The sequence below is a fragment of the Patiria miniata genome, unplaced genomic scaffold (assembly GCF_015706575.1).
Source record: "Patiria miniata isolate m_02_andy unplaced genomic scaffold, ASM1570657v1 HiC_scaffold_3, whole genome shotgun sequence".
In the NCBI taxonomy this organism is placed as follows: Eukaryota; Metazoa; Echinodermata; class Asteroidea; order Valvatida; family Asterinidae; genus Patiria; species Patiria miniata.
In genome coordinates this window covers 32,010,112-32,021,118 of record NW_024037069.1, presented here as the reverse complement: position 1 = coordinate 32,021,118, position 11,007 = coordinate 32,010,112, and the positions used below count along the sequence as shown (strand labels likewise).

The 11,007-nt window shown below is 41.7% G+C and overlaps 1 protein-coding gene across 1 annotated transcript; it reads left to right on the top strand.

Moving 5' to 3' along the window:
* The first annotated feature begins 317 nt into the window (after positions 1-317).
* LOC119736692 (inactive carboxypeptidase-like protein X2) lies at positions 318-7,430 on the top strand. The gene is made up of 5 exons (XM_038210707.1): positions 318-363; positions 1,743-1,925; positions 3,630-3,762; positions 6,469-6,658; positions 7,263-7,430. The coding sequence occupies exons 1-5, from the start codon at positions 318-320 to the stop codon at positions 7,428-7,430; spliced, it is 720 nt and encodes a 239-aa protein (XP_038066635.1).
* Positions 7,431-11,007: the final 3,577 nt, after the last annotated feature.

The following is an 11,007-nucleotide window of genomic DNA, read 5'->3' as shown; positions in this document are numbered from 1 at the left end:
TTGATCAACTTGAGTGCGAGGCACTCAAACGTTGATTAGATTCTGGTTTTTCTCCTGCAATGTCGTAACCGATTCATCAGTGCAAGAAAACTCCTTTATTTAAAGTGCCTTTATGCAACCAGTTTATGCAATCCTTCCAAACCCCTGTGATGTAACATCGAAATGTCAGTACTCTTGTTCAACTCTCGTAGCAAGTTTCAGTCTGACGCGAACCTATGTCAACAGACTCAGCATTGTTTCTCGGTTGGTGTAGATGAGCACAGCCAACGAATTTTGTCTGCAAATTTAGTAGACCAGATTTGTGGAAGTGAATAATCATGTCGCAGTTCGTGGCAATTGTGTCATTCTTTGCAACCATCAGTGGTAAGTTTGCTCAAGTCGGTGAAATCGTCCCCTTTTTCGACAAGACCCCTTGAAAATATCCCCTTCTTGTAAAACTAGGAGTTTTGTATTGTTTTTTCTCTTTATTTGGTCTTTTTTTCACGGGGTCATGCAGAATCGATTAACAATAATAGGAGTTACAGCTCGTTTCCCTGTAAAATAGTTTCGCTCTTCTCCGCAGTCTGCATGGGCCATTCTTTTTAATCCGCTATTTCCCCTTTCGTTTAAAATTAATTAAACTATTACTGCCGCTGCTCAACAGATTTCTCTTTTTGCAGGCTAGTACAGTCATGGCCCTTATTCACGATTTGGCCATTTTTATCGAGTTCCCTTTATTGATTTCATTAATTGTTAACTGTTGAATGGGATGGCGCCAGACTTTTGATGCAGGCACAATGCAGCCTTTTTTTTTTTAGTGTCATTTGTTTGTTTTTTTAAGATGGCTTTAAACATTAGGGAACGTTTAATTACAAAATAATGTTAAATTATTCATTAAAGCAGACTGGAATTTATCAAACATTAACTTGTTTCCATTTACCTAATGTTCAATTCAATATGGCCGATTCGTGAATAAGGCCCATTCACCTTAGGCCTAAAACGCATGCCAACATTTCGCGTGATGTCATGTGAATTGTAAGTTAGATTTCACGGTGGGAAGCGTGGCTTCACTATGGCTTGCTTACACGCTTTGATAGTGGTCGCAATGCTGAAGGTTGCGGGTTTGTGTCTGAGCAATTTGTTTTCTTGAATTGTGTTTATCAAGTCTGACTGATTTGTAAAATAATTCCTATTTTTTGGCTGACTCATGGCTCCAAAGGATATTTTTTAAGGGAAATTAAGTCCGAGAACCACACCGATACACCAACTGATATATATGCACATTGTGGTCATTGGCTATACTTGGTTGCAGAAAAAAATAATTGCGAGCGGGAGGGGCCGTTGCACAAGGGAACGGAGCAAAGCCTCTGGCGGGCTGGGGGGGGGGGAGGCGGCGTGCCCACAAAGCCCCCCTCAGGTTGCCTTCTCGTTACAGTTTTGGGAACACATTTATATAAGCGGTCATTATAGTACAGGAAATCCTTGCGATTTTCAGAATGAAATGAATGTTGAAGTATTGAAGATTGCCAAGATTATCGGTCACTCAGTCATATCCGAATCTGTAGGAAATTTTACACTCTGATTATGAAACTTTGATATGCCAAGTTTAAAAAAAAAAATGTGGTTTTCGACAATCCAAGTTTCCTGTCTCTGTATCGTGTGGTTTCAATAGAAATATCTTACTCCTTAACCTTAATTTTAAGACAAAATTATCACCTCCAAGAATATTGCAGTGAATGTGTTCTGTGTGCTTAATTCGATAGTTCTAGTATTCATGGACTGTGCGGAGAGCAAGGCGAGGGTTTGTTTCTTCGGTCAACCACCGGAGCTGGATGCAGCAGACATGCACCAATGGACGGCACAGTTCATGGAGTTAGTATGGAAAGGATGCCCAAGACATTGCAGTGCATCTGGAGCATCAAATGATGATCATTTCGCCAAAGAAGGCATGTTATCGCAAATTAAACTTTCATTGTAAAGAAAAACACGGATATTTTACGATCTTAATAAGCAGCATGCCCTGAGAAGCATCTTTTTTTTTACAGAGCACATAATTTTTTTTCCGGGGGGGGGGGGGAGGGTGGCACAACCTGATGAACCTTCTTGCTCTAGCTGCGGAACGTTCCGTCCGATCGGCATTAACATTTGGTGGAGTTCTCTACTTTTATCAGCGGTACAAAGATAAATTGTGGGATACCCATGGTCGCCATGGTAATCAATTTAGATAAACAGCCTGAGTCGGATGTAGGCACTTTTTGATGGAACATAATTATCCTTACTATAATTCCAGGAATCTGTGTGTGTGTGTGCGCTCTTGTATTGTATTACACTCGAGGACAGACAACAAAAGGAGCACAAAGGGGCCTTTGATCCTCGGACGACGATGCCTATTGTTAAAACCGGTCCTCGATCGTATGGTTATGTGCTTAGTCAATGGGAAAGTGTTATATTAGAGGGACAAAGGGAAACACAATAGGTTGTCCTCAGGCGTATAGTAAAACACGACTGCGTGTGAGTTTGTCTTACATTCCCTATGTGGACTTGTGAACAAAAGATGTCCACATAATGCAGGTTGTGTTAACGTTTTGTGGACTAAGCCGTGTCCACATAACGTTTTGCCCTTACTGGAAAACAGGTTTAGAGGCATTTTGGTTAGGTTTATCCGTAGCAAAATGAAGAGAAACACTATAGGGAATCATAGGGAAAAAATTGGGTTAAAAGAGTTTTCACAGTTTAAGTAAAGTTATTTTTTGTACAGAATTTCTTAACTACACGAAAATAAAGGAATGTCCAAACAAGGTATGTAACGTAAACCTGGGTGGGTGGGTGTGTGTGTGTGTCTGTCTGTCTGTCTGTCTGTCTGTCTGTCTGTACTTCGATTATCTCCAGAACCGGGCGCCGTATTGCTCGGGATACCAGCATGTGCAGTGGCAAGTTTGTAGTGGTTTGGACCAGCGGTTCTCGGAAAAAGCTGCCAAAAACCCCCCAATATTTTCTAAGTCCTAACGTGACAGTATATAGCTTAGGACATAACAGTAACACCACGCACTGCCGTTCTTTCCAATTGTTTACGTCATGTAAAGCTAAAGCGCGCGTGCTCAATATGACGCAACAATGGAAAAAGGATGTGGGCACGCGCGCGTGCATTGTAGGGCGATACCATTGTTCAGTATGGATGAATAGCACTGCATACCCTGTTTCCGTATGTACACGTACGTGGTAGCTACACGGGCACATTATTTGTGCAGTCGACTGCGCGACCATTGTAGGCGGTCGGCTGAGCAACCTTACTGCAGGGCGATACCATATTGTCAAGTAGGGGTAAATAACAGCGCCAGGGGATGGCGACATTGTGTGCGTTTAACCTGCGAGTGTGCGTTCAACCTGTGGAAGCATCATTGAATAATGTGCGTTGTTTGCACGAGCTATAATTCTCAACTGCCCCTTCCAAACAGGCACATTTTCGACTGGCCCTGCACTAGTCCTTCTTAAATATAAGACATGGGTTTTCCGGGACCACTAAATTTAAACTTCGCATTTTTGCTACCTCTAAGCACAAGTGCACCTTTTCGGAGTGAATGCTGTCTTTATTGAAAGTGTTACCAAATGATGAGTTTTCATCCATGATTTTATGTTGATATTGACATCAGATAGTTGTCAGCGACTGGGTCTTGAAGACGGCACCATTCCTGATGAGCGCATCCGAGCATCAAGTGATGGTGTCTTTAATCCTGCCGCCATGGGACGACTGAATGGCCCGTCGTATTGGAGTCCGATATACTGGTAGGTACCTGTTCCCCTGGGTTCATTGCGAGGTTGGGTCTTAGTCAAAGAATGGATTTTGACTTTTCCGCCCTCATTCAGCCGGTCTCGATCCCTGACAAGCGCCGGCCCTCCCCTGAGCTAGCTGAGGGACGTCTCATGATCTTGGAAACTTGATTGGAACGTCGCATCATGCTATAGGTCACTGTTCCCATGGGTTCATTGCGAGGTTGGGTTGGGTCTAAGTCTAAAAAACTAGATTTGCCCTTTTTTTCCCTGTAGCCGGTCCTGATCCAAGTCTGGTTTCTATAGATTCTGATTATTCCTGATGAAGCTTAGGTCAGGTAGCAGCTAGTAATACATTGTATTACAACTATACGTCACTTGACTAAAACGGAAAGAATGCCTCCTTTTCCCGAAAATGTCCGAAGTTTGCCAATTTCGTTTCGTCGACAATCGGATAGGGCCCGGGTATTGTTGAGTCTAATACAGGTTTTATGAACTGCCTAATTGCTTATTGAAACTTTGAAAAATGATTTGGTAATATATACTCATTGCTTGCATTTCGAAAATTTGAAATTCAACGACGATTTTGTGCAACAAGTATGCATTCGGATCGTGTACGAGGGGCGAACGTTTTGCTGTGTCGTGTGCTTTTTTGAATTTAACGACCGTTGCCGGGATTTGCCAAAACTCGGCGTGGTCTCCATTCGACGCCGCCTGCCCAACAGTGCTTTTCGGGTTCCTAACTTTCGGATTTCAGGTCAACATTAGTCAATGTTTTCTTACAGAAATTTCAAACTGCATGTGATGACTGTATGATAAATGAAGCAAGTGATTTTATTGAAAATTCGATCGGAACATTAAAAGCTGAAAGTGATAAAGCGAATTCGGTAACGAAGCCGAGCTTTAAAAAGGGCTGTCAGTGTCGCCATGTTTATGTTTTTAGACACGCAGGCTGCCTGATCTACAACAAATAACAAATCATTTTATTATTTTTACTCACTGACTGTAATAAATTCAATTTAAGACACAATGCAGTATTTTGTTTTATTCATAGTTTTATTCATTTAAGGACTTGTTTTATTGTTTTATTTCTGTAAAGTTTTACATAGTTATGATTTATTAAACATTGTTTTTAGTGTGTCATATTTAATCAGTTTGAGAGCCCCTCGACAGAAACCATGTTTCTTTTGGGGTGAACCAGCGGGAGCTGGTTAAATATTGTACCGTGTATGTTTTGTCTTAAATGTTCATATTTCATGTGTGTTTCTGTGTATTTAAAGATATAATCTATCATTTGTAATTTGTGCATTTTGTTTATTTGAAGCATACTGAACAACTAACCTGATGAAGTTTCAGATCAGCTTCAGCTGTATTTTCCGAGAAAAACAGCATTCTAGGATCTTAATTTCAAATCAAAAGTTGCTGATCCGAAGAATTGTATTAACCGCGCGCGCCTGTGCGTAGTGTCAATGCTTGCGCGCGCGTCTCCGTAGCCATGCACGTTAGCAAAATGAAAAAGTTTTTTTTTTTCAATAAAAGATGATGTCTCAAAACCGCCGAACTCACTGTTTTTACTGGAATGCTGCTGCTGCACAATTTTAACGTGTTTTTAGATTGGGTTATGGTCGAGAATAAGCTTTATGTGGCCTCTCTGGACTCCCATATATTCGCACTAAGTTTAGTCGGGCAAAATTTGCAGTCATCAGCCGACATTTGAAGCAAAAAATCAGGTAAAAAAACAAAAGCCGCGTCGCCGCACCACTTTTTGGGCAAGCTCCATACCAGAAACCAGAGACTTTTTTTTGGCCTTTCTCTCGGTGCAGGAGTATGCCCGGTATGACAGAGAGCATACTCTTGCTAACCCGCGGGTGGTACTCCTGCCGTTCGTGCGCTCAGGAGTATACACGCGTTAAAACGAGTAGCATGCTCGAACGCACCCGATCAGCGATGTTATCCCGAAGCAGCCTCGACTCCATGGGCGCGTGCGCGTTCCTTACACTTGATATCGCGCAAGGCATGATGGCGCAGCAAGATCTCGTACCCATGGGAACGAGGTTGATCCCGAATGTCCTCGGGTCATTGAAATACAAAACTGGCTTATTGTCAGTTCAGGGAACAAGAATAGTCCCGATCCCTGACAAGCGCCGTTAAACCACCTCGGCGCTGGGGCGCTATCGACAAGATGATCAAATTCCGTCTTGGGAAGTTTGACACTCAGACCCTGAGAATGTCAATGTAGCTCTTTTCTTTGATTAATCCTTCTGACTATACCGTCTACCACCGCTGCAGTTTGACGGCGTTTTGTATCAGATTGGCTGAATATGAGGAACGAAAAAACAATTTCATCCTTGGACCAAGACTAAGCTGGTGGCAAGCTTTTGCCACTTGAGCGGATCCTCACCGACTTAAATAATTTTAGTAATAACGTTTCGCTACTACGTCAGCGTCGCTTTGTTTAGTGATTCTGTTAATTTCTCAATTTAGGGCCCGCATGTTGTGAATAAACGCTATAATTATTATAATATACATTATGTATACCATGAAAGCAGAAAATATCTTTGAAACAATAATGGTGTAAAATCTGCTCCACTTGCGTGGTTTACATATCACGTGGTTATCAATGTATATGCAGTAATTTCACGGGAAAACCCATTCTCATAACTTAATGTGCCCCCGTTTTTTGATGACGCTGATTTGTTTTTTGTTAATTTTTGGTTTTAGTGACCATTATAGCCTGACGTCCTGTTGGATTGGGGTGGATCTCCTCCAAACGACTAGGGTTTCTGGCGTCATCACACAAGGAAATAAACTGGTCTGGGCCTCACATCTGGTGACAGAATTCCAGGTGTCTTACAAGCCTACACCTTCATTTAGCTACGAGTACATCAAGGAAACCAACGGTGATATCAAGGTATAGGCTTACAGTATATAAGTCCTTCACTAATTACGTGAATCATTTAATTGATATTGAGCTAGATCCAGTTTTATGTGAGTTTCGAAAAAATGAGATTAGTGTCTTCAAAAAAAATATGCACCACACGAGCTACTTGATTAACAACAATCCACCTACAAATGCATCGCAAAGCCTGAAGTAATTCGGTCGTTTCACAATGTAGTGCGCCACCAAGAGTTTGCCAGTGCATTGTGGAAGATGGTCGACAAATTTGCCCGGCCAGTAGTTTCGTGAGCGTATGGTTCGAGTATCTGTTTGCCCTTTTCTGTCACTTTTTATCAATATGGTGTTGTTTTGTAACGTGGCAGAACGCTATGCCCCAATCTTTAACAAATTAGCTCAAGTTGTCTACTGGTACTCGTTAAAATGGGCCGTGTTTTGTCCACCGGGCCGTGTTTTGTCCAACTTGAAAAGTGGACTCTCTATGGCAAACTCTTGGTCGCACACGGCATTGTGAAACGCCCAATCCCAAGTGGAATAGAAAAGTAACTTCATCGTTCTTATAAGATTTTTTAAGCAGTTAATTTTCACAGCGTTTTCAAATGTTTTCTCTTCTTTTCAGTTGTTTGATGGCGGGGATGTCAACTCTGCTTCTACCCCACACACTAATTACTTCAACCAGTCCATCATGGCGTCTACTGTGCGCATTCACCCTACTGTATACATCGGTAAACCTGTGCTTCGGTTTGAGTTGATTCAATGTCCAATGGATTTTTTCCATGTGGATTGACATTCATTAACCTAAAAATGATCCCTGGTACACTGTTGTTTCCAGTGTTGGAGCAAAGGCTTTGACCCTCAAGGCCAAGACCAAGGCCAAGGCTTTGACCATCAAGGCCAAGGCCAAGGCCAAAGCTTTGACCCTAAAGCCTCGAGGCCAAGGCCAAGGCTTAACCCTCAAGGCCAAGGCCAAGGCCAAGGCCCTGTTTTATGAAATGACTACTGATATAGAACTACATTTGTAATTATAGTCACATGAGTGACACATCATCACGCAAGGGCGGATCCAGAACACAATTTTTTTTTTGGAGGGGGGGAAGAAATTTTGGTCCCCCCCAAAAAAGTGGGTCAAAAAATTACGGCTTGGGCTTCGGGGTTTCGGGGTTTTTTTTTTTGGGGGGGGGGGGGGCATGGCCCCTTTTGGCCCTCCTGGATCCGCCCTTATCATCACGAATTGCTCGTTACGAAGAACAACATTTCTTTAATTGCAATCAACATGCTCGCATACATGTAGGCCTACACCATTTTATGACTGCACTGTATCTAATAAAGTATAAGTTCAGGTCTTCAATATGGTTTAACTAAACAAAATAATGATTTACTTCTATATTGACACACAATTCTCCCAAGTGTAACAAAAGGGGGATCCAAGAAACTGATTTGGGAAATTTTTATTTGCTGGCCCAACATGGTCAGAAATATCAGCATTATCTAAAACAGATACATGCAAATCTTTAGCACTTATCAGGGAGACATATACAACCAATCAGATCTATTCCATAGTTATATGCAATTTAAGTGATCATCTCATTAGCCCCACAAGTGTACGGAATATTTTTGCAGCAAATCTACTACAATGGTAACAAAATGTGATGCTACAAAAGTGAAAGTGTGCCCAACACACAAATCTATAGGGTGCTTCCCTCCTCCATGGTAATACGATTAAAATGGTAACAGCAAAATTTCGAACAGCTTTATCTTGAAAATGCAAAAATCTATGGGCCTTGAGGAGCCTTGACTCAAAATTGCAAGGCCCTGAACTCTCAAGGCTAAGGCCAAGGCCAAGGCTTTTGCCCTCAAGCCTCGAGGCCAAGGCCAAGGCCCTAAAATCCAGCCTTAAGGCAGCCTTAAGGCCAAGGCCCAGCATCAAGGCACTACATCACTGGTTGTTTCTTTTCAAAACAAAATCGGAAAACGGTACATTTATCTTAGAGCATTTGTGCTTTTTGGAATGACTGTGAGAGATTGAAGCGATTCTGACGAGCTAGCACCCTTGAACATAAATATTGAAATAACGTGTATCCGCCAACATGGGGCCTGATAGCCAAGTTTGCAGAGCACTGGTACGACTTTGCGGAGGTCGCATGTTAACCCTGCTCCTGTCAGTTTTCTCTTATATATTCACCTATAATCAATTTGCGCTTGCTGTTTATTCGACAATTAAAATTTAAAGCGCATAGTATAGCTGCTTTTGGCGGATTTGTATAGGTAGCGCTTGGTATATCCGTGTTGTTCATTTCGGAGTGTCTCGACGGAAAATTTTGATATCGCAGAGATTTGGTGAATTATTTAGTGAATGTTTATCTAAAAGTTTTACATTATACAAGTAATTCATGTTATCAATATCAAGCTTTACAAACATGCAGTAAATATACATAGTTTTGATGCATTGTGGTTAACATCTTCATATAACGATCGTATACACCTCAATTTTTCTAAGGCTTTTTGAGGTTTACATTACGAGCACTAATTTGCGAACTACACGTTACTTCAACAACTTTATTTTTAGCACACAAACACGTCATCTTTGATATAAACATAATTCACAAACAAAAGTTTGTTGTTGCAAGATACTGAAATTTGTATCCTTGTGGAGACATTTCTTTGTTTTTGTTTACTAAAGTTTTCGAGTTTGAAAGTACAGTTTCAAAATGCTCTTATTTTAACCAGAATTAATTTCCTTGGCTGAATTTCGGATACAATTTTTTGTTCCTATTGTGTACATGTCTCCAGTGGGCACGGTGTATCAGATCCTAAACAGAAATTACGCACAGTCGCTGTTTCACACACAAAAACAACAACCAAAGTCACTATTAACCTTTCAGCTGCCGTATAAGGGCATTTATGAAGGGTTTTAATCTACATTCATGTGGTATTTTGCTTAGTGTGTTGTTTGAATATTTATTTTGACTAGTTGAAATGGTATATGAAATACGAGTAGAAAATATAATCACTTTCCGATTCAAAACACAAGTATTTTACATTAATTCTAAAAACAGTCTATAGCGAATATGTTTCTGGGAATTTCGAAACATGCATTGAATAAACTGCCATGAAAGTAGACCCCTGTGAGTAATTTGATTCCACTGAAACCAACGGAAAGTATACTCCAGTGTTTGACGCAAACCATGATGAAATATTCCAGTCTTTTCTCGGACAGCAAAATATCTGGGGTTTTTTCCTTTTTGGTTGCTAGTTTTGTCAGCAACCGTGCCGTGTCTAATTTGCCATCAACCATCTATTCCTGTATTAATCCAACTTCCCCACATGTCATTCACCCCTGCCTGACTGTCGCATCCTTGAAGGAGTGGCATTACTACGGGTGGGGGAGGGGGGCAGGGTGCTGGGCACGCTTTCCCCAGCGGCTTTCCGTGACCCCAACCACACCACCCACCCCTACCTGGGTGCCCCTCCCCCACCATTTATATATCACTTGCCTTCGGGTGCCCCTTCCCCCCTTTGAACAGTGTGCGCAGCCCACTGATCTCTATATAAAGACTGGATAGCTAATACAGAGCCGCACAATGTACGAATTTGACGCCATATTGGTGAGACCGGCTGGTGATCTACAAAGGACAAGTTGCCGTTTTTATAGACAGCATGATTTCTTTTGTAACGTCGCGGTTCACTTGACTTAGATTTTGACCACCACCACTGACCAAGGTTAACTGCAGTTTTTCTAATGTTGTGGTTACTAAAATGCCGCAAATATCACTTTTTCGGCGTTTTGAAATAATAATCACTAAGGAAATGTGTCCCTTTTAGAACATCATAATATGTGTACGTGACCAAAATGCGCGTCAACTGTTGATACAACGCGCGCGTATTTACGCGTAGAACGTTCGTATTATACGCGGCCATCTTCGTGAGACCGGGGGCGAATTGGTCAATATGCAAAGTCTACTGTGTGAATGTTGTATGCATATCCGCTATCCAGTCTTTATATAGAGATCAGTGGCGCAGCCCCAGGCGCCCCCTTGGAATGTTAACCCTAGTTACGCCACTGCCTGGAAGGCTTTCGTCTTCTGTTCCAAAGTTGTGTTGTTTCATTTCGAGTTCATCACGACCTGTGCCAGTGTCTGACGGTAACCGCCATTCCCTCTTTGTGAACTCAATTTATCTCAAAAAACAACATCAAGTACCATACTGCCGAGGTCGTTGGACTTCGGTCGTTTATTTTGCAAGCTTCAAGCAACTATGCAGTCGTTTAATTTCTCAAAGAGCTTTATTTCTGCAACTATATAGACCATGTCCTCAAATAGAGCGATTAATTTGAGTGCTACCACAATCCCATCAGTAAAAAAAGC

Coding starts and splice junctions, on each gene's coding strand:
- LOC119736692 (XM_038210707.1), top strand. CDS start 318: ATGTCGCAGTTCGTGGCAATTGTGTCATTCTTTGCAACCATCAGTG. Junction 1,926..3,629: donor TGATCATTTCGCCAAAGAAG/GCATGTTATCGC, acceptor TATTGACATCAG/ATAGTTGTCAGCGACTGGGT. Junction 6,659..7,262: donor AAACCAACGGTGATATCAAG/GTATAGGCTTAC, acceptor TCTTCTTTTCAG/TTGTTTGATGGCGGGGATGT.